Raw genomic sequence first — 27,901 nt, 5'->3', positions numbered from 1 at the left:
ACCCAAATCCAAATACTGCAGGATGTTGCCGGTGCAGGAAGGAATCCTGACAGTAAAACTGACTAGAGGCAAAGGGTGAAATTGACTGGACTAATTTCTCAATCCAAGTGAAATGCAAAAGGTGAACAAATGCATCCGTAACAGAAAAGAAAACATTAGGGCCCTAATTTTCAAAGGCTGGGTTTAGCACAGCCTCAGTCAGTGCAAATTGGCCGGACCTTTGAAAATGTGCGCCTAGATTTTAAAAGAGCTTTCCATTTTCAAAACCTCCACAAGTTACACAGAAAGGAAACTGGTCGTGCTTAAAGAACAGGAGGACTTGTGGCACCTTAGAGACTAACACATTTATTAGAGCATGAGCTTTTGTGAGCTACAGCTCACTTCATCAGATGCATGAAAATACAGTGGGGGGATTTATAAACACAGAGAACATGAAAGAATGGGTGTTACCATACACACTGTAAGCAGAGTGATCGGGTAAGATGAGCTATTACCAGCAGGAGAGTTAGTCTAAGGTGCCACAAGTCCTCCTTTTCTTTTTGCGGATACAGACTAACACGGTTGCTACTCTGAAACTGGTCGTGCTTAAATTGCCAGTCCCAGCCTTTATTCTCTGCCCAAGAAACTACAGCTCCCAGAAGCCTCAGGCTGCGGGAGGCGGTTGCCATGGCGAGGGAGCCCAACAGGGCTGGGAGAGCGCAGGAGAAGCGGGTGAGGCTCCTGGTTGCAGAGGGGTGGGTGCGTGGGTGCGAGGCACTGGGGTTCTCTCAGCGGCCGTTGCTCTGCAGTTACATCCGGGGGCACTGAGGGATGGAGAGCAGCTGTGCGCCTGTGTGAGCGAGGACGTATATGTCTGACTGCAGGCAAGGGCAGACCCAGGGCTGGGGAAGGGGGGGGATGCACTATGGGGCAGCGCAGGGGACACCCGGGGAAGGGGCGTCCCAGTGACGGGAGCAGGGGCATGCCCGGGAGTAAGGAAACGCCTGAGGGCGCGGGCCAGGCAGGGCATGGAAAAGCAGGGCCCAGACCAAGGGGCAGGGAATCAGTCGAAGGCAGGGGAGGAGAGGACCCGGGAGCTTTGGGAAAGCAAAAGGCGGAGGATGCTGACACACTGGGACAAACTCCTGCCTGGCGTGAGGCTCCAGTGGAGCTGTTAGACTTGGGAGGGCTGAATTTTGGGTTGGGGGATCTGTCCGTCGGAGGGAAGCAAAACCAGAAAAGCCCAGCACCTGTGTTGCATCGCCCTCGGCAGAGCCGGGGTCTGCGTGGGGCCCGATGAGGTGACCGCGGGCTGCTCCCACCCAGACCACATGTGTCTTGGGGGGAGCGCGTTTTGAGAACAGAAAACCAGGCCATTTTTCGGACTGTGCCGCCAGGGGAGGGAGGGGTGGACTGGAGGGGGGACGTGAAGAAGGGAGGGGCTGGAGGCTGGGCACTGCAGGAGCATTTGGGAAATGGAAAGGGGTCAGACTGGGGTTGCTCCTGATGAGTGGGAGGTTGGGCTCCTTCCTTCCCCCGCTGCAGAAGACCTCACGCAGCCAGGCTTTAAAAGCAGAAGAAACAATGTTAAACATTTGTACTGGGCAGTGATTAAAGGAGATGGGAAGAGGAGCGGGAGCTGTGGGGAGCCCCCCTTAGCCACACCAGGGAGAGGAGGGGAGCCCTGTGCTCTCCACTAAGTTCTGTGTTTAACCCCTGGTGCAGCGCCTTGCACAATAAGGTCCTAATCCCCGACGGAGGCTCTTCGGTGCTGCATCAGTGCAACTAATCAATAAACATACGAAGAGGAAAGCTGGGGCAGGGTGGGGAACAGGGGGAAAAGGAGAGTTTCACACACAGCGGGAGAGTTTGACAAATCTTAGTAAGTAACCAGAGACATACAGCCATGCGGTTGTCAGCAGGACGTGATGGGACGAGTTGGTTTGCTCAGGCTGGATACTCCCCTCTGGCTGGCTGGCTGGCTGAATGTAGTCCAAAGCCCAGGGCAGGGAGAGCTCCAGTGAATGGTCTAGCTAGTGTCCAACATGAAATCACTCCTTCCTCTTGTGAGCCTTTCTGTCTTATTTCAGTAAATCTCCTCCTCCTGCTGTCTTCGTTCGACATGCCATTCCCGCTGCCAACCAAAACAACGCCAGATAGAGAGAGTGCTTGCGTCTCCATTTTCATGCCTTATCTCCCCAAGCCCCAAAACACACGTTGGGATCAGTGTGAGCTTAAAAAACAAAACAAAACAAAAAACAGGCCTTGGAGATACTTCTGCTGCTCTGCTATTTATTTAGATTTATTTACACCCCGCCCCACAGCACGCTCGGCGCCCTCAACACAGACATATCCAACTGAAGGACAGCACATCTGAAATGGCTGAGAGGAAATACTTTTCCACCAGTGCACAGCTAGTTTGTGGAACTCCATGCTACAAGACAGCACCAAGGCCAATTGTTTAGCAGGATTAAAAAAAAAAAAAAGAGTGGACATTTATATGGATAGTGGGACCCTCCAGAATTGTCGTAGTAAGGATTAAAATGACTAGGTGTTTTGGAAGGGATCTAAACCTTCATGCTTCATGGCACCAACCAAGTTCTAACTCAAGGAGGTCAGGAAGAAATTCCCCTAAGGGCAGGTGATTCCATAACTGCTTACTGCTGGCCATTGCTGGAGATGGGATACCAGACTAGATGGATCATGGGTCAGTTCTGCAGTTCCTGTGTTTCTAATCCATCAAAGAAGCAGCAGCCCTTCTGTTTCCCCACTCCCCCAGCCACATCTCACACTAATAGTAGTCAGCAGACCCAATATGGATTAAAATCATGCCCTAAACCACATTTTGCCCTAAGAAGGAATCCCACCCCCAGCCAACTCTGCTTTCCTCATTCCAATTGAATCTGTAGGCAGACAATAAAAATGTTTCTCTCTTGCCATTTCTTACCCTTTTAAAATAACCCATGTGATGCTTCTCTCCCAGCAGCCCATGAGGGAGCAGGATGGAGGTCCTGAGAGAGAATGGGGAACAGGAGGAAGAAGAAAAGAAAGTCCTTGTGATTAGTAATGAACTCCAAGACCTGGAAGAGAAGCTGTCAAGGATCAAAGTCCATATCCCAAATGTTGTACCGTAAGTAGGAATGTGTGTGTGTGAGAGAGAGAAAGGCAGACAGATAGACAAGAATACATGACAGACTGCATTTCTGAAACAGCTAAGATGAGATCTATTCTCACCAATGCACAGCTAGTTTGTGGAACTCCATGCCACAAGACAGCACCAAGGCCAATTGCTCAGCATGATTTTAAAAAAAAGTACATTTATATGGATAATGGGAATCTCCAGAGTTATCAGAGTAAGGACTAAAAAAAACCAGGTGTTTTGGAAGGGAGCTAAACCCTCAGGCTTCATGGCACAAGCCGCGCTCTAACTGGCTCTCTAAATTGCATTTTTCATGTGTTCCCCATTGGATCAGCTTTACAGATATCATAGGAAGATACTTACAGGCCCACGGGGCTGTGCAGCTCACTTGCCATCACTGGGAACAGCTTAGTCGTGCTTCATGCCCTCCTGGTTTGAATTGTGCGCTTTCAAAGTTATTTAATTTGCACCAATTCTGCTGGGAAATAATAGAAGAGAGACCCTAGTGTTTCTTCAGACAGGATTAACCCATCTGAATCTCACTATTTCATTATCCATCTCTGTTTGTCTCCTCCCACCGCATGAAGTGAATTTGACTGGAATTCCATTGACACCTCCCAGTTACCAGCCTCCTACAAGACGAATTCTGCCAAGGAGCAGATGCTGCTTCAACTAGCTGACAATTTCCATCGACAGTATGCGCATCTCTGCCCAGATCGCCAGCCACTCTTTCTCCACCCATTAAATGAGTGTGGAGTGGAGGTAAAGGAACATCTGGAGACAGCTGGGGACAATCTGGGTTTGCTTTCCTTTGATAGCATATGATATGGACTATGTGCAATTCTGCACAGTCAGATCTTTCTTTCTTTCTTTCTTTCTTTCTTTCTTTCTTTCTTTCTTTCTTTCTTTCTTTCTTTATTATCTTTTTATTCGTTTGCATGTATTTTTTACTGCAAACATATTTTAGCAGTAGAATTGTCCAAGGGCCAGTCCCGTGTGCTCCCTTGCAATAGACACAACCAGTGCTGAAAACCCACCAATTGTACATTCAGTGCCCAGGTATGCACCGAGCACTCCAGTTATACACCCATGCTACCAGTTGTAGTTCCACCATACCAACCGCACACTTGACACAGCAGTTATACACACCGCCTGTATACCCATCGCACTGACTGTACACTCAGCATACAGTACATTTGGGGAACAGAAAAAAGAAGTGACTCAAACTAAAAGAAATACCTGAGTCTAAGAGATCAACTCTGAAGACCCCACAATCTACTCAGCACTCGAGCGAGGTCTGAGGCACAAAGTTTAGATCCAGATTTGGATCTTAGGCTGAACCTCTCCAGATGTTGGGTGTTGAAATATGGGGTCCTGTCTGGGCCCATTGTGGGGACAGGCCTGAGCTGCAGACCTAGCATCCAGTTCTGCAGCTCAGCTTGGGCAGATCCAGTGTTCAGAATTTTTACTGACAACATGCCAGGCGCAACCTGTGGAAGCTGGAAACATCCAAGCCTCCTATGCCCCGCAGCTGCCAGATGTGTAGCAATAGATGTGAGGCTTCCCTGAGATTAGAAGGTAGCGGGGAAGGGCCCAATCCTGCAATGGGCATCTTGAACTAACTCCCATTGACTGCCCTGGGCGCTGGGTGTGCTCAGTCCTCCTGTGGTCGGGTGCTGCAGCGCTCTGTCCTAGTTGCAGTTACCTCAGTGCTGAAGGTTTCATGGCCAGGTCTAGCCCCTTGCTGTAGTCCAGCCAAGAAGTGACAAAGGCGGGAGACAGACAGAGACATATTTCAGAAGCCGTAGTGAGATGGCTTCTCTGCCCACTGTATTTCCCATCTCAGAAAGAGTCAGTAATAGAGCAAGAAGGCTGATCAAACGCTTGCTGCATTTGAGAGAGGAGTTGGCCACTAGCTCTGGCCAGCTGGCCCCGGAGTCCCTCCCTGTCACCTGCTCTGCATGCCGCTTCTGATGGCTTCCCCACCGCGTATCTGCTAACCGACACCCTCTTGCTGCAGAAATTTGTGAGCACCACAGTGCGCCCGACCCTGCAGCCTTACCCGGAGCTGTACAATTGGGATGGCTGTGCCCAGTTCGTCTCTGACTATCTCACCATGGAGCCCCTCTCATCGCCCATCACGCCGGTAAGACGTGGCACTTCCTTTGAGTCTTCCAGTTGCCCCCCTTGGCGCATTGGGAGTCCCACATCATTAACAGTAATGGGTTTCTCATCAGGGTATCACACCGGTTATGGGGCTATGAAGAGTCTTGCCCTTTGACCCCCCCCCCAGGAACTCCTTCCCCAGGAGGGCCTGTTAAGAACCCTTTCTCCCTCCTACTCAGGCAAATCTCCCATTGACTTCAGTGAGTCCTGTCATGTGCATTATTTGGGCATACGACCATGTTACAGGCATGATCATTTCCCAACTGCTGAGTGGAGACTCTGGGCTTCCCAAACTAATATGCACAGTGCACACAAGCCTCCATCTAGCCTACTGGGCCTGATCGTGGTCTTACCCCCAGCCATGTAAAACCAGAGTAGCTCCATTGAAGTGGGCGTGTACAACGGAGATCAGCTGGTGGCTCATTGCATGCTAAAGTATCAGGCTTCCCTTCCAAGGACTGGGAGGCTGCTTGCCTTGGAGAGGAGTAGCATATACAGGGACAGAACCTGGTAGGTCTTGGTGACCTGTTATGAGGCACTTGATGGGATGTTCTCAGCTCCACAGAAGACTTTGAGGTGCCCTGACAGAGGCTTGCAGAGTGAAGAGAGGGACTGGTAACATGGTTAGAGGTGATGGATCAGATCCTTAGCTGGTGGGGATCAGTGTAGCCCCACGGAGCAATGGAGCTACGCTGATTTATACTTGCTGAAGAGCGGCTTTAAGTTGTTCAAATTGGTGTGGGATTCAAAAATCAAATCCGGACACTTCTCTAGCTCCTTGCACTGACAGATCTCATAGAAAGCATCATGCTCTCCATTTAATGTATGGGGAAACCGAGGCACATACGGGTGAAGTGACTTGCCCAAGGTTACACAGCAAGTGTCAAAGTTGGGATTAGACTCCAGGTCTCCTGGCTGCCAGCCTTCTACTCCATCCATTAGCCCACATGGCTTCCTAGCAAAGGAATCTACAAAGGAGAGAATTCTGGGGAAACAGTGAACTCAGGCAGAGTTATTTCACGTGCAGGGACCATAGATACAGAGAATACGCTAACAGGGAAAGCATGTGAGCCAGAGGGCTCCGTTCTCTCCTCAGCTATTTACGTGTGAGTCCCATTGTAGTTCTGCAGTGTTTGGCCCAGAGAATCTCAGTGTGTCTGAGAGCCTGTGCTTTGTTTCTGGAGAAGGAGGGGATTCGAGGGTGGAGGTAAACAGACCAAGATGACGGGAATAAGACTTTAAGCAAGGAAATGTGTTTGCTCTTTAAAGCCCAGTTACCTTCCCTCCCCGACCACAATCCTGAAGTACCAAAGGGGGAATTGCTTTGGCTTCAGCATGCTACTGTGCTCCCTGCTGATCGGTGCGGGCTACGATGCCTACTGTGTGAACGGTTATGCCACCCGGGAGATCTGCATGATGGACGAGACCAGGGAGGTGTGCCCACTGCTGGAGAAGTCAAAGAAGGTGAGGAGCCCAGCTCACTGGTTCAGGCGAGTCAGCCACAATGCAGTGAGACGGGCCAGGCATGCTGAATGTGACTGGCCTCCCATAGTCTGTGACTGCGTTCTGTTTAACACGCTCTGGTTCCGAATGGGGGCTCCAGTGTAAATGATCTGAAACAAAGGCAGTGTCCATGTAACTGGTCTTCTCTACGCCTGGGTGATCTGCTGAGTTCTTTTCCATGTCACTCTTCCACTGAAGAAGCCTGTTTGGGCTCTCAGTGTTTACTGAACCCCAGATCCACGAAGTACTAAACCACAGAATGTTAAGGGAGCTGAGCACCAAGGGGTGTCTGTGATCTGCCTGTCCAGTGAGCTCCGTTAGATCCCTTTTGGGTTAAATAAGGCTCCACAGCCCTCTGCTCTTGTGGTTGCAGGTCCTGAAAGAGCCCGTGAAGGAGAAGGCCAAGAAGTACGCAGTCAAGCCCCCACGGGACCTGCGCAGCAAGTTTGAGCTCCAGCAGGTGTCCAAGAAGGAAGCCGATATTAAAGCCGCACAGAAGAAGAAGCAGAAGGAGGAAGAGGAAAGGGTCATGGTGAGTAAATGTTCGTGTGTCTCCCTCTTACTCCGAAGTCTCAGCAGCAAGATCCCTAACACAGCTAGTGACCGACTCATCAAGTTGCTAGCCACCTCACATCATTGGTCTGTGAGATACCCTCAGCCTCCACTGTCTTCAGTGGGCTGGTAAGTCACTGTGTTTGTCAGCGAGCATTTAGCCTGGGGAAAGACAGCATGAGGTAGCCCTGTAATATGCGTCAATATACAATCCCTTACATCTCTAAGATTTTCAGATATTAAGTTAATCTTCACAACCCACTCCAAGACAGATAGTAATATTAGCCCCGGTGTGTGAATGGGGAAACTGAGGCACGGTGCCATTGGGCCCTAAATTTTCAAAAAGTATCCACTGATTTTTTGAGATGATGAACACCTGCAGTTTCAATTGACATCTACTCGAAGTAATAGTGGAGGCTCAGAGCCGCTGGAAATCAGGCCCTAAACATCTCAAGTTGGACAACCCAAAACCAAGGCAGGCAAAAATGGTGGCTACTTTTGAAAATTTGACCCTAAGCCGCTTGCAAAGGGGCACACACAGGGTGGCAGAACGGGGAACAAAAGCTAGGGGCTAGATCCTCAGCTGGTGTAAATTAGCCTAGCTCCATTGACTTCTGGGAAGCTTTCCTGATTTTCATCCATTGAGGATCTGGGTTGGAGGAGTCCCTGATTCCCGGGTTCACGCTCTGTCCCTGGCTCAGTGCCACCTTGGTACCCATAACAGTAAATAGTGGCCTGGCATTTAGCAAGTTGATTAACTGGGAAGAATTCCAGCTGATATAAAGAGGGAATGTGGCCAGAACTTCTGGTTCCATTGCTGGTTCTTTCCGTGACCCACTGAGTGACCTTGGGTACATACTATTTCCCCGCTCGGTGCCTCAATTTCCCTACTATAGCACGGGGCTAATGATACTTACCTACTTCACAGCTGGGGCCGTGAGGTTTCATTAATCAGTGTGGCACCTGGAGAGCCATGGCAGAACAGTACCAGAGAATGACCAAGCACAATTGTTGTTGTGTTGGATTATACCTTCTGATCATTACTCTGTACTGCAGGAAGCGGAAAAGCCAACGCCGGACCCTTTGTACGGGTTACGTGTCCACGCCTGGGTTCTGGTGTTGTCGGGGAAGCGGGAGGTGCCGGAGAGCTTCTTCATTGATCCCTTCACAGCACACAGCTACAGCACCTCCGACGACCATTTCCTCGGTATCGAAAGCATCTGGAACCACAAGAACTACTGGGTCAATATGCAGGATTGCTGGAATGGCTGCAAGGTAACTCTCCCGCTTGAATGGTTCCTGCCCTGCGGGAGAGCGAGCAGTTGGATTCGGTGGCATGGGGAAAATGGAGACCCATGCGGCTGCCCACCTTTCACTTGCCATCCCGCCCCCTTAGCTCTGCTTACACTGGCTTTAGGACCAGAAGTCAGAGCAGCTGCCTTCTACGCCAGCGTCTGAGCCAGGGTGTAAGCCTGGGCCCAGTTCAGCAATGCTCTTTGATCACTTTGCAGGCACATCCCACCAGCTACAGCAACGTAAAGCCACTATTGCTGCCCATCCCCTGGGAATATCCCCAGCCGGCAAAGCTGGCTGCGTGCCCCCTCCCTCAACAAGGGCCCCGTACAGGGGGGATTCCAGGGGCACGTCAGGGATAGACTGGGATGGGAGGAGACGTGGCAAAAGTGTTTCTACACCCTCGCTATTCCCCAGCTGCAGCAAAGCTGTGGGGCCATGACAGCCAGTGCATAAGTTAGAGCAGCCCTTGGGAATACTCCAGTTGACACCAGGAATCCCAAGCTGCTTCCACTCAGTCCCTGCACCGGTGCAGTGTTGAACTGCATCCAGGGCCTTTAGTGAAGAGGTGCAGCCCTTGGGCTTCTGACAAGCTGCCAAAGTGGCCATGGACAATACCAGGAGGAGGATGTTGGATGGGGAGGTACTCTGCAACTGTGGGGCCTATTTCCGTTCCTCCCTGGTCTCATGCGTCTGGGCAGATTTCCACTGGATGGAGTCCGCTGGCTCCCTAGACAGCTTTGAGGAGCAGTGTGTGCTGTTTGGGGTCACAGGCACCAACTTTTTTTGGTGCTGGTGGGTGCTCGTGCCCCCCCCACCTCTGGCCCCACCCCAACTCCGCCTCTCCCTGCCCCTATTGGATCCCTCCCCAAATCCCCGCCCCGGCCCCGCCTCCTCCCCCAAGAGCACTGCGTTCCCCCTCCTCCCCCTTCCCTCCCAGGCTTGCCGCGCGGAACAGCTGTTTCGCGGCGCAAGCGCTGGGAGGGAGGGGGGAGAAGCAGGACCCAGGGGTGCGCTCAGGGGTGGAGGCGGAGCAGAACGGAGGCAGAGGTGAGGAGACGGGGAGCTTCCAGTGGGTGCAGAGCACCCACCAATTTTTCCCTGTGGGTGCTCCAGCCCCGGAGCACCCATGGAGTCGGCGCCTATGTCTGGGGTTCTCTGCTCAGTGTCCCCCTCTGGATCCTTAGTTTTGAACCTATGACTCCCACTCCCAGACCTGTTATTCCTTAGTTGTCCCCCGTCTTCACTCGAGTCTTGGGTCCAGTGGCTCCTCCCCAAAGGAATTCAATAAGTCCCTCACTAAGGATGGATTTAATGCCCCACTAAAATCCTTAGAACTCCACATGGTACCGACAGGTTCTGAATGTCTGCTGCTGAGTGGGAGTAGCATGCAGCTGAGTGCTCCGTGGCAGGTCATATGTCTCTTGTTATTAGCATCGTAAGCTGAAGACACCTTTGTGGCCAACCCTGGTTCTTCTGTCCTGCTTAGGATCTCACCTTTGACCTCGGGGACCCAGTGCGGTGGGAGTTCATGCTGCTGGGGACCGACAAGCCCCTTCTGTTGCTCCCAGAGGAGGAAGAAGAGGAGTTAGCTGATGAGGATTTGGATGATTTCGTAAGTTTCCTATGTTTCTAGGAGTGCTTCTTGATAGAGGGGAGTGATGTTGTAATGAACTGGACTTACGCCTATGTGTGCCTTTGCCCTCTGCTGGATAGAATCAGAGGTACTTCACTGCCTCAATCCTATAGGGCTAGTAGACATTCTCCTTCAGCTCAAGGGATGCGTTTTTTGGAGCAGGAGGATCTGAATTCAAGCACTGCTGTTACTGTGTAATTCCCTGTGACCATGATTTGCAGCACAGTGGCATCCTAAGTGGTCACTGATCTGCTACGGGACAGCGCCTGCCAAGCTTTGATTGCTGGGAGACCTGATGGACGGGACCCATGTTCAAGGCCCGCGTGCCCTGAAGGGCACAAGCCTGCCCAGGATAAAACTGCTTTTTAAAAATCAAATTCAAATGTATAACTTTTCAGGACCCCTTCTACCTGCTTCTCCTCTCCCTGGGGCTGGTGGAACATGGCAATGGGGGGCCTGGAAATAACGCATGTGCTCTTATACCATTCACAAAAGAAAATACTGTGTGTTGAGAGGAACAACATCTTAGTATGAAGGACACAGTGTGATAGCTTAGGGATGACATCAGCACAGTCTCTCCCTTTATCTAATCGGTTTATACCATGCCCATCACCATGGTCTGTGAGTGCCTTTCTCAGATTATACAAAATAAACAAGCAAGTCATTGGTTCTAACGAGCACTGCCATATTCAATCAGACCTGAGCGTCTCCACGGTCAGCATGATCTTAAACCCAAAGCAAGTGGAGGCCTTTAGGCCATGGCTGGGCTCTGCTTGTGGCAATGTGTGAGGGACTTCTGGATGGAGTGAACATCGCAGAGTTTCTTTAAATGGAACAGCCATGCAGTTCCAGTGGAGAAATCCAAGAGCAATTAGTTCTGAAGCATAAAATAGCACCCACTCTGCAAAATTATAGGGTCAGAAATGTCCCATCAGCGCTGAGATTTTACTGACTAAACAACCTGTATGAATTTTTGGTGTGAGCTTTTGGATGCAAATACTCACATGCATAAATATCTCGTGTGTCTCTTGGAACTCGGACTGTATAAACCATACTTTGCTGCACGACTGTATCCTCAGCAGTGTGTATGACTCAAATAAACCGTCCCTTACCGTACGGCTGCGTCACCTGGGAGTGTGTATAACCTGCATGAACCACAGGCTAATGTAACAAGTATTTCCAGAGACAAATGTGCTTCCTGCCATGGCAGGAGAGTACTACCAACTCCACTCAGGGCATTGGCCACCTCATGGAAACCCCTGCTCTGTCTTGATAGGATAAGGAGGAGGAGGAGAAGGGTTTTGACATGCCACCATCCTGGGTGGACCTGATTCAAATATCTCGGAAAGGTATTTGTTCTTCCTTTACCATGTTTTATATTTTTCTGATGGCAATAGATACAATTTTGTGTATTGCAACGAACCTTTATTGTAACATACTGGACAAAGTCAAGCAATGAAATAGCAATAAATCAAGATACACAATGATTAGGATATCCATTATTATTTACAGGTTTCAGAGTAGCAGCCGTGTTAGTCTGTATTCGCAAAAAGAAAAGGAGGACTTGTGGCACCTTAGAGACAAATAAATTTGTTAGTCTCTAAGGTCCACAAGTACTCCTTTTCATTATTATTTAATTACACAGCTGTGTTTTGTGCCCATGGATTCTCCCAGAACCTACTATCTCCTCCTAAATTGGGAACCTCTGCTCCCACTATGGACATAGTGACCTGTTTTCTTCCTTTGCCTGCTAGCTGGGTGAATTCTGCCTCTGAGGATCTCTTTCCTGGCATTACGCATGTTCATTGCAATTGATGCATTATCATGTATGTGCTATAGCAGTACAAAGTGTTATTAATCATTATATGTGTCTAGTGGTTAAAGCCCAGGTTTGGGAGCAAGGGGATCTAGGTTCTATTCCTAGTTTTACCATTGACTTACTGTGTGACTTCAGGCAAGTCCCTTAACTTTTCTGTGCCTCAGTTTCCCTATCTGTAAAATAGAATGAATAGCCTACTTCACAGGAGTGTTTTGAAGCTTAATTCTTTCATGTACTTTGCGATCCTTGGACAGGGGATACTATAAGAGGAAAACCTCTCATATTTAGTAAGAACTTTATTCAAGAGCAGCCCCTAGGTAAATGATTTGTAAATGAGAAATTCAGGAGGTAATTCAGAAGGTACTGCCCATAGTCTAACCAGTCATAGAGAAGTGAAACGTTCCTCATCCCATTGCTAATCCCCTCTGGCATCCGCACCCCCAGGGCTGTGTCTTTCTTTTCTAATTTAATTTAATTATCACTAGTAGAAGATACACGGAGGTTAAAGGATAATACCAATCCATTGCAGTATGTCATGACTATGCAAATTAAAGACCCGATCCAGCTCCCAGAGACAGTTGGATCAGGCCCAGTCCTGTGAGCTCCTATGTGCTCTCAACATTCACTGAAGTCAGCAGAGGGGGCTAAGTACCCCACCAGATTGGCTCCCCCTCCTCCCCTCTGAAAGTGCATCACCTTCCTGCAGCCACGGAGAGTATCAGGAACAATGTTCCCTCTGCCCAGTAATATATTCTCAGGCAGCTGAATGTGACAAAGGAACAAATCATTCCTCTTGCATCCTTTATTTCCCCCATGTGAATTCCTTTTAGTGTTGGCAGCAGCTGTTAAACACGAGCAACTCTGCTCCTGTGTTCTCAGCTCTTGCGGCTAAATCCTTCTCCTTGCCCTCTGCAGAATTTGAGACCCGCTGTCCCCAAGGGAAGAAGGTGATCCAGTACAAGAGCGCAAAGCTGGAGAAATGGGCACCCTACCTGAACAGCAATGGGCTGGTCAAACGCCTCACCGTCTATGAGGACCCGGAATGTAAGGGGAGATGAATGATCAGCACGAGTCCACTGAGACGATACACAATGGGGTGGGGTGCAATGGAGGGGGAAAGAATAGGATAGAGAGGTACCATTGTATCTCCCATCCCTTCTCCCCCTCCTTTCACACTTCTTGCTTCTCCTCTTCTGCTCCCACAACCCCTTCTTCACGCTGCCCTGTTCGCTCCCCTACAAACCCTAAAACTTCCAGCACAGCTGGGGACTCTTACTGGAGCCTATAAATCTATCCTAAGCTGTAACTGCAATGCTGGTCAGTATCACTGATCCCTTTCGTACCTCTGGGTCTGATTCAGAGCTACTCTCAAGGGCTTTGTCAGGTTTGGGAAGCACCATGGGTCACAAGTAGTGCAGTCACCGTGCTGTTTGACGGCGTGATCCATCCAGGCCCGGAGCAGTTTGGCCTGATCCAACAAAGCACTTAAGCATGTGCGTTGCTTAAAGCAGGTTAGTGATCCTTTCCACTTCCCTGCTTGACATTAAGCCGCTGCTTAACTGCTTTGCAGGACCGGGCGAGAGCGCTCAGCGCCTCTCAGGATCAAGTCCTGAATTGTGAGCAGGAGTTGCCTTTAGTTTTCTCCTGTTGAGAAACAGCGGTATAGCACTAACTGATCACCCCGTCTTCCATGGATGCGAAGGGGACTCACGCAGCCCAATCGCTGTGGAAGTGAAGGGGACAGCGTGTGCTATGCTTAACTAAAGACCTTTCTTTATTTCTAAGTCATGTCTATCAGCAGTTGGTCCAGGAAGTAGGGTGTAAGCCCCTAACTGGACAAACGACCTCCTTTCCCCAGCATTCTCCTTTAGCACAAGTCGCCTAATTTTCTCTCCCCTACCTCCTGTGTGTTACCATCACCAGGGAAGGTCTGAAGTCTAGGATTTTCAAGGGGCCACATGGTTGTGCCATGGGTTTTTTTCTCGTTCTAGGTGTCAGAGTGCTGGAGGTGAAGGGCTGGTTCGAAAATAGAGAGGACATGATGAACATGAGACAACTGAACAAAAAAACAGAGGTGACAACGGAGTACTTCAGCCCGGGACACATCCAAGGCCTCAAAGGTACACAAACTCAGACCCATCCGCAGCTGTGTACTCTCTGCGACCCAGTGACAGTTCCTCCTAGGTTTGGCCAAAAGGCCAATCATGGGACTATAAACTACTGGACACAGTCACCTGGTTCAGCAACAAAAGAAATCCTCCACCAGGCAAGGTTCAAGGCTTCATTCTAGAGCCTTTGTAAGCACTAGTTACCATGCAAGAAACTGAAGAGGTGAAATTCACAACTTGCAACCCAGGGGAAGGGGTGCTAAGGTGTGCACCTTCCCAGTCCTGGGGTATCCTGGGTCTGGAGAGGTCCCCAATGTAACTTAGACAGACCTGGGGGCCTAAGATATAGCAGCCTCCTCCAGTTCTCCTATGGGCCACAGTGCTACCTGAAATCTCTACAGCATTGCATGCGGCAATCTCACCTCTGAAATGCCCCTCCCGCCCCCAGCACATCCTTACATCAAGGAGTATGAAGGGGTGCTCAGAAGGCAGCCTGGTTGTCCTCTGCAGCTCCAAACTGGGGAGAATCCTTCCCCAGGCAGAACTGAGCTCCTTTATGCTGCTCCAGCCTTTTTACCTGGCATAAAGGGATCAGAGCAGGGACAAAGATCTCACCCAAGAAGGTTTTAACAGAAATAACTCTCCCCTCACAGTCAGAGCTGATCCCAGAGCCCCGCCAGCACAGTGTTACGTAGGGATGTAAAATGTTAACTGGTTAACTCATAAGCATTAGTTTTACTGGTTAATATGCCTTAACCATTAACCTCTGGGCCTGCCAGCTGGCCCCAACAACCCCGTGCTGGCCAGCCTGCCGACCCCAATGGCCTCGCACCAGCTGGAGCAGCCCGAGCCGTGCCGCTTGACCGGAGAAGTGCTGCCCAGCCAGAGTGACCCCAGCCACCCCACCCAGCTGGAGCAGCCTCAGCCACAGGAGCCCCAGCCACGCCGTCTGGATCGGCCCCAGCTGGTTAACCGTTTAAACGAAATATATTTAATCGTTTAAACTAGGGCTGTCAAGCAATTTAAAAAAATCAATTGCGATTAATTGCAAGATTAATCGCACTGGTAAACAATCATAGAATACCATTTATTTAAATATTTTGGATGTTTTCTACTTTTTCAAATATATCGATTTCAATTACAACACAGAATACAAAGTGTACAGAGCTCACTTTGTATTAATTTTTTATTACAAGTATTTGCACTGTAAAAAAAAGAAACAATATTTTTTCAATTCACCTAATACAAGTACTGTAGTGCACTCTCTTTATCATGAAAGTTGAACTTACAAATGCAGAATTATGTAAAAAAAAAACTGCATTCAAAAATAAAACAATGTAAAATTTTAGAGCCTGCAAGTCCACTTAGTCCTACTTCTTGATCAAGCCAATCACTCAAACAAGTTTGTTTGCATTTGCAGGGGATAATGCTGCCTGCTTCTGTTTACAGTGTCACCTGAAATGAGAACAGGCATTCTCATGGCACTGTTGTAGCCGGGGTTGCAAGATATTTACATGCCAGATGCGCTAAAGATTCATATGTCCCTTCATGCTTCACCCACCATTCCAGAGGACATGCGTCTATGCTGATGATGGGTTCTGCTTGATAACAGTCCAAAGCGGTGCAGACCGACACATGTTAATTTTCATTATCTGAGTCAGATGCCACCAGCAGAAGGTTGATTTTCTTTTTTGGTGGTTCAGGTTCTGTAGTTTCCACATCTGAGTGTTGCTCTTTTAAGACTTCGGAAAGCATGCACCACACCTCGTTCCTCTCAGGTTTTGGAAGGCACTTCAGATTCTTAAACCTTGGGTTGAGTGCTGTAGCTATCTTTAGAAATCTCACATTGGTACCTTCTTTGTGTTTTGTCAAATCTGCAGTGAAAGTGCTCTAAAATGAACAACATGTGCTGGGTCATCATCTGAGACTGCTAGAACATGAAATATAGGGCAGAATGTGGGTAAAACAGAGCAGGAGACGTACAATTCTCCCCTAAGGAGTTCAGTCACAAATTTAATTAATGCATTATTGTTTTAACAAGCGTCATCAGCATGGAGTCACGTCCTCTGGAATGGTGGCCAGAGCATGAAGGAGCATACGAAGGTTTAGCATATCTGGCACGTAAATACCTTGCAATTCTGTCTACAAAAGTCCCATGCGAATGCCTATTCTCACTTTCTGATGACACTGTAAATAACAAGTGGACAGCATTATCTCCTGTAAATGTAAACAAACTTGTTTGTCTTAGCAATTGGCTGAACAAGAAGTAGGACTGATTGATCTTGTAGGCTCTAAAGTTTTACATTGGGTGGGTGTTTTTTTGAGTGCAGTTATTTAACAAAAAAATTTTACATTTGTAAGTTGCACTTTCATGACAAGGAGATTGCACAGCAGTACTTGTATGAGGTGAATGGAAAAATACTATTTCTTTTATCATTTTTATAGTGCAAATATTTGTAATCAAAAATAATATACACTTTGATTTCAATTACAACACAGGTACAATATATGAAAATGTAGAAAAACATCCAAAATATTTAATAAATTTCAATTGGTATTTTATTGTTTAACAGTGCAATTAAAACTGCAATTAACTGTGATTAATTTTTTAATTGCAATTAATTTTTTTGAGTTAATTGCATGAGTTAACTGTGATTAATCGACAGCCCTAGTTTAAATGGTTAACTTTTTAAATGGTATTTACATCTCTAGTGTTATGTGGGATCAGCATGGGCTACAACCCAGCACTCTCAGAACTAGAGTGTGGGTTCATAATAGAGTTTCCTATTGTTTCCTCTGAATGCTTGGCTGGAGGTTTATTTAATGTTTGCAAAGAGCTCTTAAGTCTTTTTGGATAAAAGGTCCTGTAAACATGCCAAGTGTTATTGCAGCTTTACAAAACCAATGAAAATTTATCAGCTCATGCGCAAGCTTTACTCCTCCACCTCTCACTACGGGATCAGTTGTGGCTTTGCCACAAGCCCCATGTGGGACAGTTTTGCATTGTTGCCCTGTCCCGGGGGCAGATCAGGAACCAGATTGTTACTCGGGGCTTGTTTAAATGTGGAAGTTATACCAATATAAACCAAGGGGTGAATTTAAACCAGTATAGCTATTCTGATGGAACTCGCTATGTGGACACACATTCCAGTATAAGAATAGCTTCCCCCCACCCCAGTTTACTTTATGTTGGTTTGGAAGGGGTTTTAGCTAACCTGAAAACAGTGACATGGGAGTTATACCCATCTAACTATTGGTTTAACTATACCAGCATAATTATACTGGTTTAACTGGTAGAACTATCCTGTTTAGACAAATCTCAAAGTCACAATTTGCCTCCTAGTTTTCCCCTGCTCTGGTACAGACATACCCTGTATCAGCCATAAACCTTGTGCAGCATGTACCTCCAAGGCAGCCACACACATGGAGGCCTCCAGGGGTAAAATCAAGGCTCCACCTACTCCCAGCCCAGATGAGTGGGAGGATGCAGTGGCCCTGTGGATGCTGCTGTCCTTCAATGCTGCTTTCCACAGCATGCTGGTGCAGAAAAGTATAGAGCGCTTCACATTCTCTTATTCTCCTGTACAGGTGCATGGGACATTCAGGCTGTATGGTGGCTGGTGGGGCAATCACAAAGCAAATCTTGTCACGAGAGATGCTACTTGCTCACGCCTAGTAATATTTTGCAAGTCTGTATTCATCATCGCTGTCATTCTTACAGTTTAAGATTTACACAGCACCTCTGGCTTTCCTAGCGCACAGCTACAAGACGATGGAGCCGGAGACTGAGCGCACCATGGAGTTTTACAGCGAGACGCGAGTAGATGGCCTTCAGAAACGGGTTGAAAATGCCAAAGAGATGACGGAATACTTTGAAGGGCGGTCAGATTTCCTGCACTACCGGCACACAGAGTTTGGCAGAAGAACAAAAAGAGCACAGATGGTCCTCATTAATACTGAATTGAACGCCCGGCCCATAGTGGTACAAGAAGAGGGAAATATTGGGCATTACCAATATTAGAGCTGTATGGAACATACCGTTTTGGGTGAAGGTTCAGATTCATTTTCACTTGGCATAGCCAAGGCAAAACTCCAAATGAGAGAAATGAGCCTTGCATATGGGCTAGTCTGACCCAGAAACCCCACCATGTGACCAATTGTCATGAGCAACTCCAATTGACCAATTCCATTGAGCAACCAAAATGATACTAAGTCTTTGAAAATTTATGCCAGACAAAAGATTTAGCTATGAGTTTGGACAAAAAATGTTCACAAGGACCCCAAAATACTCCACTGGTCTTGTTTCCATGTTCAAGCCCCACACTAGCCAGGTTTGGGGTTTCATTATGAAATGTGTCTAAAGCTCTGCATAAGAAGACCAGGACTCTGATTTGCACCATGTCAGTAGCAGGGAGTCATAGAAGTCCTAATTCAGGAAAGCATCCCAATCCATTGAAGGATATTAAGCATGTACTTAAAGTTAAGCATGTGTTTCAGTGCTTTCTTGAATTAGAGCCATAATAATGACCCTCTCCAAAATAGCTGGTACTGCTTATCACAATAAGACCTTGAAACCAGCCTTTGCTGCTAGGACCATGGTCCTGCCTTGTTTCCCTGGGGCAGAGAGCTTGTAAGATGGAGATGCATGAGATCTGTATCTGGGGTGTCCGCTCCAGTGCACCCTCTCCTTCACTTGGCATGTCCTTCCATGACATAGTCCTTCCATCCTCTGCTGAAGTCAGCTCTTTCAGTTGGGTGAACCCTGTGCTCCCCATACTGAGCCTCCATCTCCCTGCCAGTCCCCAAAACCAAATCTGATAATGGGGGAAGGGGCACACCCACATCTGACCCCCTGAAGCATGGATCACGTGTCCCACCTGTTAATATAGGGCCAGAGAATGGCTGGTTCTTGGACAGGTGTTCAAAGGGGGAGGTTGCATCCTTTCCCCCCCTGCATGTGGGGAGCTCTGGGAGGCACTGGGTCTCTCCAAGGCATAATGCCTCATGGAGTGGATGGTGCAACTCTGGTCTTGTGCTTGAGGGGTATAATCTGCTCCAATAAGCAGCAACTCTGCTTGTTGCACCAAGCAGCTCTGACTCTGCTCCTTCTCCGTCACACTGTAGTCATAGGCGAGAACAGTAGGACCCTGATCCTAGCATTGAGCGATAGCATCACAGTCCTAGTCTGAACATAGTTCCTTCTTCCAAATCTTTATCATGTTATAGAGAGACCTTGAATTTGGAGTGGGGCCCAATTTTCACCTGGGATCTCTGTCTCCCACCTGTTTCATCCAAATCCCCACAAACCTTGTCATTTTTCTAGGCCATATGTTCGATTCTGACTGGTTTATCTCTCTTTTCCCGACCCTCCCTAGCAAATCAAGGAGCAGTTCCATAGGAACCCAGAAAAGCCAGCTGATGAAGATGTAGCAGAGCGCATCTTTATGATCTTAGAGGGGCGGATTATGCTGACGTATCATTGCAAGGATGATTACATCACTGCCTCAAAGAAGGAGTTCATCAAATGGAAGGATGTGGATAATAAGGGAAACAAGGTCATCATGACCTCAGACATGTGCATCAGCTATCAGGTATGGAGAGAGTATGACAATGATTTGGAGTTTTTTAGCTCAAAAGGACACAGAGAAGCTGGAAGACTAACTGAGATTTGGGGAGACCCAATTTCTGTAGTTCTGAGGCTCAAAGATGGCAGCTCATGAAAGGAAAGCTGAAATCTCTCTGCATTTCTCTCTCAGGGGAGCGATTAAAGCAGGGAACAAGAAGTCAGGAATACCCACCTGGGTTCTCTCTCCATTTCTGCCATGGACTTGCTATGTGACGTTGCCATCTGTCCTAAACTCTCCCATCCATTAGTTTGCCCAAGTTCAGGGTTTTTTCTGCAATCTGAATACTTTTTAAAAAGGTTGTAATTTTTTGTCGCGTTGAAAAGAGCACGCAGACTGTAACTGTGACCTCAAGTGTGCAGAAGACTGTTTCTAGCCACACAGCAGCAGCAGCAAAGAGGTGAACAATACACTTTCTGGCTCAGTGAAGTGTTAGATTCAAAACCTAGATAGGGCTAAATTAACTGTTAACCATGGGCCAGATTCTCAGATGGTGTAAATCAGTATGGCTCTATTGAAGTCAGTGGAACTATGCCAATTTATACCAGCTGAGGATCTGGTCCCACGTGTCTGGAAGACTCCTGCCATCCAACACTGGCGTTTTTGTTTTTAGGTGGGGTCTTCTGTGAAAAACAAGAAGCTGCTCCATCTGTACGAAATGATGCTGAAGCTAATGGAAGAAGAAAAGCAGTTGAGGCATCAAGTCTGGGAGTCTGAAACAGAGGTGATGGGGGAAATCTGCTTGCTAATGTCAAAGTCTGATAGGAGTCTGGTGCCAGGTTCAACTTACCATCTCTTCATGTTATGCCATATGTTCAAATATTATCTAGTAACTAAACAGTGATCAAAGTTCTAATGACACAATGCTGGTCCACACCCCAGAATATACAAATCATGACTTGCCTTTGTTCTGTGGAAATCATTCTTTGGAATGTTTATGAAGAATCATCCTCAGTTCTTGTTCTACATTCTAGGGGAAGGGGATAATCTAAGAGCAAGAATCTGCACAGAAAGGGTACATACTGGGATATCTAGCAGCGCATCTACCATTTGGCTGCTGACCACAGCAGGGAAGAAGAGAGAGCCCAAGAAGTTGGATTGATTAAAATCTAGTTACTAAGCACTTCTAAGGTACCCATGGCCATACTATCTAGGTGCCCATCACTGTGTTATCTGTAGGGAAGAATTACCTTAAAATAGATGGATTGCAATGAGTAACACATTGCAACCGCATGTAGCAAAATCCATTCCCATGGCACTGATTGGAGAGGATTGACTGAGCACAGCCATTCCAGCATGTGAAGAGAAGGTCACTGAATCTGAAGGTGAGAAAGCTGCTGTGATGAAAGCCCTATAGCAGTTGGTTAGGGAATGAAGAGGATTGTGGAGCCAGCCTGGTGGCAAAGTAGAGGGCCACCAAAATACTAGGGTAAGGTCCATGGGTTATGGATCTATAATTCCATTAGTGGGTTTTGGACACCCATCTTTCATTCCCACGGTTCATAACGTCATCAGAATACCTCAATGAAACTACAACCCTATTGTTCACATTTTACACACTGTTCAGTCTATATATAACACAGCTAGATTTTTTCTTAGGATTGCAGTGGTATTACCGTATTTTTTAGAACCAAAGGAAACAGGAGAGGAGGAAAGAGTGAGGGAGAACAGGGGAGGCAGTAAGTCTAGAGGTTAGACTGGGAATCAAGGTATCTGGGTTCTAATACCGGCTCTTCCAATGACGTGCTGTGTATCCTTGAACAAGTCACTTAAGACCCTAGTGCCTCAGTTTCCGTGTCTTTAAAATATGGGGCTTCTTTCATTAAATATTTGTAAAGGGGCTTGAGACCCTTGGATAAGAGGTGCTGTGAAAATGCAAGGTATTAACAATAATTATTAAGATAAAATGGATTGTAGAAGTACATATTGCAGAACAGTGAAGGGTATAACCTGGTTTCCAGCAAATGACTTTTTGGACTCTTTCAGTCTTGACACATCAGCAGGCTAGCCTATGCTTATATTGGTGAGATATAATATGCCAAAGCTAACATTATGACAGGTTTCAGAGGAGCAGCCGTGTTAGTCTGTATCCGCAAAAAGAACAGGAGGACTTGTGGCACCTTGGAGACTAACCAATTTATTTGAGCATAAGCTTTCGTGAACTACATACATCAGATGCATTCGATGAAGTGAGCTGTAGCTCACGAAAGCTTATGCTCAGATAAATTGGTTAGTCTCTAAGGTGCCACAAGTCCTCCTTTTCTTAAAGCTAACATTGCAATTTTTAGAGCCAAAGGGGAGTTTGGACTCCAAAAGAGTGAATAGATTTGATCAAAGAGTCTGTAGAAAATCGTAGAACAACATAAAGTTCTTGTTATTAGTATTCTGAGAAAATTATTTTCTTTTGGTCACACTGATATATCCTCAGCATTGAATACATACGTGCTGCTCCCCAGCTAATAGTATACAAACTCATACTACAGTCCTTGCACAAAGACCCTTGCATATGTTCTTTTAAGCAGACAAACCAAGTGGAGGGCTTCATACTTCGAGGAAATGTCAGGGGGTCTTTCATTTTCTGATTTCACTGAAGGTGCTAGAAATTCTCAAGATCCGGGAGGAAGAAGCAGCAGCCAGCAAACTGACAGTTTCCATGTATGATACAGAGAGGAATGAAAAGAGCAAACAACAGCGAGAGACAATGGTAGGCAGTGGTGTCTAATAACAAACTAACACAATTTTTCATCCCACCTTCTACCTCTTGTATTAAAAGCAGGTTTTAGTAAGAACCATGGGATAAACCTACTCTGTTTGAGTGGATCAGCAAGATCCAGTTCAAGTTTTTTTTATCAGGATTGGATTCAGAGTTCATTACCAGTGGACAAAAAAAATCCAGCTCAAATTCTTCCCTTCTCAGGGGCTATCTCCAGAGCCCATTCTTATACCATTAAAACTCCGTGTGAGATCCTTGGCTGGTGTAAATCGGCATACCTCCATGGACTTCAATGGAGCTAAAACAATTTATATTAGTTGAAGGTCTAGCTCCTTGTGCCTATGACTTTCTGGAAGAATCATGTCCAAAAAACCGACAACTTTATTTTGTGTAATAAAATAAATAAAATAATTAATAATGATAAAACTAATTGTAGTTGGAGCTGGGTGAGGAGTTTGATAATTGTATCCAAATCTGCTCCATAGCCAGGCTTCATTTTGTTGGGGAAAATATCAACATCTTCCCTGAGTACCAGGTGTGGAATAGATGGTTCCACCATTCTTAGTCTTGTTTATAACAACAATATTGATTTTGGCCCAGGATATCTCTTGAGGAATTAATACCCATATGAGTTTTCTGGACAAAAGTAAGGATATTCCAGTCTAGCTATCTGAGGTTGTTACGTGGCTTGCTTACAAATTCCAGTTCTCTACAAGATGTTTCTTTGGTATGGATTTTGTATTGGGCACAACTGTAATAATAAATTCCAAGAACAATACTCTAGGTGCTCTCCTGGTGAGAAAGGTAATAAAAAGAGATACTAGATTTTAAGTGTCAAGCACCTATGGACTGAACAGAAAATTGAGACAAGCAGTCCAGAAGCAAACATTTGTCAGTCAGTTCAACCAGGTGAACATCGCTCAGAAAGGTTTCAAATGTAACACATCCCTCCACCCTGAGCCACTTCAAACCCAGAATGACAGTGTACCTTGTGGGGCCCTTCTCACACCAGAGGAGATGACATTTCATGTATGGGACAAGCTTTGTATTCTAGGAGAATGGGGAGAGTTGTTGAAAAGCACAGCCAAAAACTAGGAAACAGAATAATAATCAGATTGGGGCTTTATGTGGGAAATGGTTGGTACAAGAAACAGCTGGTGAAAAGCAAGCACCTCTGGTCAAATCTTGGTGAGTTATGTCATGTCCCTGGCAGTGGGGGCACAGCTAGTCTGTCCTTTGTTATGGTAGTGCCCTATACAGGGATGTTTGGGGCATAATTCTTCTCACCCTTACCCTCCAGGAGCGTCTGATGCTAGAAGAGAGACAGCGACAAGTGGAGCAGGACCTAGATTACCTGGCACCCTTCCTGATTCAAATGGGAAGCACAGAGAAGATGTCCAAGTGGCAAGCCCTACGCCTCAAGGAAGATTGCCTGAATGATTTCAAGCACCATCTCATTGACAAGGCCAACCTCATCCAAGCTCGCTTTGAGAAGGTACTCACCCACTTTCTCTTTGTCCACTCCTTTGGCTTGGTCTCTTTTGCTTTGGGACTGGGAAACATGTAGGGTTCTCTCTTCATTTTACAGCAAGTGAAAAAGCAACACTCCTCCAACATCTCTGTCTAGGAGGAGGCAGTATATATGCCCTCATGTTTCTCTGTCTTTACCCAAGGAGACCAAAGGGCAGATAGCCCTAGGACCAAATTCAGTAGATTTGTTCCAGCTTATATCAGAGCAGAATTTGACCCCCAATGTCTCCTATCTCCAAGGAGGCAGCGCTTCTACGTTTCTCTCTCCTTCCCTTGCTTTCCATATTTTGCTTACTTTTTCTATGCCCTAATCTCATTTATTGCTTCTGACATTTCTTCTTCTTTGTTCTTTTTTCTTTCCTTTGGTTCCTTTAATCTTGATACGCTACTTCTGTATCTCTCTCTCTCTAATACCCTGATTCTTCCTTCTTCCCATCAGGAGACACAGGAGTTGCAGAAGAAACAACAGTGGTACCAGCAAAACCAGCTCTCTATGACCTTGGAGGATGAGGATGCCTACCTAACCTACTGCTCTGATGCCATGTTCCGTATCCGCATTCTGGAGATACGGCTTAATAGGTAATAATAAGTATTTAATGAATGTGTGGCAGTCTGACAGGAGTGATTTAAGGGAGATCTACAGATGGAGATTCACTGGGGCTTTGCATTTCAATTTTTGATAATTTCATAATCTGAAAATATTCCACTTAATATCAATATCATCTAATACAATCCAGCTTCTTCCTCTGATTTCCTCCTTATTTTAGGCACAAAGAGATGGCGCCACAGAAATACATAGAACTGGAAGAGAAATTGTGCAAGGATCCTCGCCTGACTGAGTATCTCAAATTTAATGTCTGATATAGTCCCTGTTCCCTCACAACAGTCACTGGGAATCAGTGCAGAAACCTGCACAGAGTTGGCTGAGCTAACCGTACGAGCTACTGGAGAGAAATGTGGCATCTTTTTCCTACTTGTGTTCAATGAACCATTTGTGGTCTGATTGATCAAATTTCCCCCAGGGCCCCTCTGCAGCTTTCTTCAGGAGCTGCTGGGATCTCCACTGTAGTGTAGAGGATATAATAGCAGAAGTACCTTCATTTCCACACATTTCATTTATCCCTTTTTTTTTCATTAAATGTTTTCCTAGTGAGGCTTATGTCCTGTTTTATTATTATTTCATACTTGTATATCTGCCTTCTTCTTGTTACCTTGCTGTTTTAAGGCCCACCTACGCTACAATTACAATTGAGTCAAAGGGCTTGGTTAGAATAGAATACAGTTGTCTTTATGGTTCAGTTCTGCAGTCTAAATGAGCCCTCATCTTTAGCCTCTTACTTTATAAGTTGCTATGGTCAAGGTTACATGTTGGACACTAGCGTTTTTTCCTATGTCATTTGCTTCACACGATTGCTGATATCTAGAGATATATTAAGCTTCTATCTCTCACCAACAAAAGTTGGTTCCATAAAAGATATTACCTCAACCACCTGGTCTCTCTGATTTTGAGAGACTGCATTATTTAAAGAGTTGACTCTTCTGAAATCCAGTAATTTCTGGATGTGCAGGGAACTACTGTTCCGACTATATAACTGAGACCACCAGTGAAATCTTTTAACTATATACTTGCTGGTTTTCCACAAATATAAAAATTCAGTGACCATCATTAGAATTACTCATTAATTACAAAAGGCAGTAAGGTGTAGAACAGCTGTTATTTGATAGAATTTGCCAGAAATCCTGTAGTCCCCAAAAAAATTTAAAGAAAAATATCAACCATTTTCTTTACTGTCACTACAAAACATCTTTTTTAGAAAAATATATTTAGAAAGGAAAAGGCATCTTTATTTTTCTCTCTCACTCTCCCCAGTTACAGCTCACAAATGTTGGTAGATACGAGGAAATGTCAGGAGTAAACCAGAGTGCATTTCTAATCAAGGGAACTTTAGGTAATAAAGTGTTTTGGAAACACAGTGCTTTGAAATCCATAGATGGAAAACACTATATAAATGCTAAGTATTATTCTTGTATGCGGTGTTGTTGTAGCCATGTTGGTCCCAGGATACTAGAGAGGCAAGGTGGGTGAGCTAACATCTTTTCTTGGACCACCTTCTGGTGGTGGGAGAGACAAGCTTTTGAGTTTATACAAAGCTCTTCTTCATCCAAAGAGTGTTAGGCATTTTATAGACAAGTATGAAGACAATCCAACTCACAATCCTCAAAAGATTACCTATAATTATCCCCTCTAACTAGGCTGTCACAAGTCCAATCAAGCATTCCCTCTTGAGCATTTTCTTTGGGCTGAGGTGAGGGTTGTCTGGGGCCATCCAAGGTCTTTCTGTTTCAACATATGACTTGGGCTCTGAAATAAGGAGTCTCCTCCTGCCCCAGCTCATTTACTCTGATCTTGGCTGGTCCATCCATTTCCTTCCTCCTGCCCAGAACTTTCTGTTTGCCTCTCTGAGCCTCACCATGAGTCCTTTTATAACCTCCTGCTTTGTCACCTCTGTCTTTTTGTTCTGTTTGGTGAATTTCCAGTCTCTTCACTCCCCACTGCCTTCAGACAGGAAGAGTACATATCTTCTCCCAGCACCAGCAAACCCACTGTCCCAAGGAACTTCATCAACCTTAACAGGTGGTCACAGAAATCTAATGACCCACTGTTGAACCTGGTTTGGGAGGTACAAGCTGAAAGGCTTGTAAGCAATCATGGATATACACAGACAAAGTGGTATTCATGATACAGCAATTTTGAAAGTAACAACTTTATAATAACTTCATGGGAATTCACCTTGCAGATAGTTCACCAAATCACACAGGTAGATACTGATTACAATCTGGGAAAATCAGAAACACATTCTGCTATGAAATAGCATACCCCAACGTGTATGAATACACCTAGAATACCCCAACGTGGGGCATTGGAAGGGGAGGAGTACTTGTGGCACCTTAGAGACTAACCCATTTATTTGAGCATAATAAGCTCAAAGCCTATGCTCCAATAAATGGGTTAGTCTCTAAGGTGCCCCAAGCACTCCTTTTCTTTTTGCAAATACAGACTAACACGGCTGTCACCCTGAAACCTGGAAGGGGAGAGGGGATTTACTCCTTGCTCTGAAGCACACAGCTTAGGCCAGAGAACAGATGGCCCAGCGGTTCCTGGGCTGCTGCCCACCACAAACACCGTAGCATTATTAGGGGGCTGTTCGCAGATGCACTGGGACAGGACAGGTCATTGAAACGTGGCCATTTTCTCTTGCTACGGAATATTTCCCCAAGATGTAACCATAATCTTATTCTTGATAGATTTTAAGGCCAGAAAGGGCCATCTGACTGCCTGTATATAACAGACCATTAAATTTCACCCAGTTGCCCCCGGACTGAGCCCAGTCCCTTGTCTCCGGCACCCAGGCCGGCTGCGCAGACACGAGGAGACGGAGAGCCCGCGACCTCCGCCGGTGGTTTGCCCCAGAGGTTGCATCACTCTCACCGCAACGATTTGTGCCTCATTTCTTATTATTCTCATTTCTTATTCGCCGCCTCACGCTGCCAGCCCAGCTCTGCCCCGGGCTCTCAACGACCCCACCTCCGCGCCAGTAGCCCCAGGGGCAGCCTCCGGATCGCGGCAGGGGCCGTGACGCCAGCCTCGCCCCGGGGGGAGGGGCAATGGCCGGGCACGGGCGGGTCACCGGCGCTCAGGGCCCTCCACTCGGAACAGTCAGGAGAAGCCATGTCCGAAGCCAATATGCCTGCCCGAAGCCAATATGGCGGCGACACGGCTACACCATCCCACGGGGGCGCTCTCTCTCTCCTTCTCTATTGGTTACCTAGTAGGGGCT

General features: G+C 46.7%; 2 protein-coding genes across 3 annotated transcripts in view; one reads left to right on the top strand and one right to left on the bottom strand.

Moving 5' to 3' along the window:
* Positions 1–27,789, bottom strand: part of LOC311529025 (uromodulin-like) — a 44,181-nt gene extending 16,392 nt beyond the window's left edge. The window contains exons 1-4 of the mRNA XM_084644660.1: positions 27,553–27,789; positions 3,482–3,593; positions 2,927–2,990; positions 1,882–2,212 (exon numbers count right to left, since the gene is read on the bottom strand). Coding sequence (XP_084500786.1) covers positions 1,882–1,887 — 6 coding nt within the window. The 5' untranslated portion in view covers positions 1,888–2,212; positions 2,927–2,990; positions 3,482–3,593; positions 27,553–27,789. The remainder of the gene's footprint in view (positions 1–1,881; positions 2,213–2,926; positions 2,991–3,481; positions 3,594–27,552) is intronic.
* On the top strand, positions 651–25,179 carry DRC7 (dynein regulatory complex subunit 7). 2 transcript variants are annotated; one of them, XM_084644658.1, is made up of 18 exons: positions 651–711; positions 2,963–3,109; positions 3,706–3,880; positions 5,139–5,264; positions 6,554–6,748; positions 7,161–7,319; positions 8,396–8,614; positions 10,122–10,247; positions 11,545–11,617; positions 13,003–13,131; positions 14,079–14,207; positions 17,951–18,177; positions 19,571–19,786; positions 20,433–20,543; positions 22,413–22,523; positions 23,833–24,027; positions 24,502–24,641; positions 24,830–25,179. In XM_084644658.1, exons 2-18 carry the CDS (start codon positions 2,982–2,984, stop codon positions 24,921–24,923), a joined length of 2,553 nt encoding a protein of 850 aa, XP_084500784.1. In that variant the 5' UTR covers positions 651–711; positions 2,963–2,981; the 3' UTR covers positions 24,924–25,179. The 2 variants fall into 2 exon arrangements, with proteins under 2 accessions (XP_084500784.1, XP_084500785.1); XM_084644659.1 differs by having other exon boundaries at positions 653–711; positions 2,966–3,109.
* Positions 27,790–27,901: the final 112 nt, after the last annotated feature.

The sequence above is a fragment of the Lepidochelys olivacea genome, assembly GCF_965140295.1.
Source record: "Lepidochelys olivacea isolate rLepOli2 genome assembly, chromosome: 12".
Lineage (NCBI taxonomy): Eukaryota > Metazoa > Chordata > Testudines > Cheloniidae > Lepidochelys > Lepidochelys olivacea.
The sequence above is the reverse complement of the archived record's forward strand: the minus strand, read 5'-3'. Positions and strand labels throughout refer to the sequence as shown.

Bases quoted from the DNA above. Each gene is read 5' to 3' on its own strand.
- DRC7 (XM_084644658.1), top strand. From the start codon at position 2,982: ATGGAGGTCCTGAGAGAGAATGGGGAACAGGAGGAAGAAGAAAAGAAA. The intron at 3,110-3,705 runs GTAAGTAGGAAT...CACCGCATGAAG, and splicing joins CATATCCCAAATGTTGTACC to TGAATTTGACTGGAATTCCA. The intron at 13,132-14,078 runs GTAAGGGGAGAT...TTCTCGTTCTAG, and splicing joins CGTCTATGAGGACCCGGAAT to GTGTCAGAGTGCTGGAGGTG.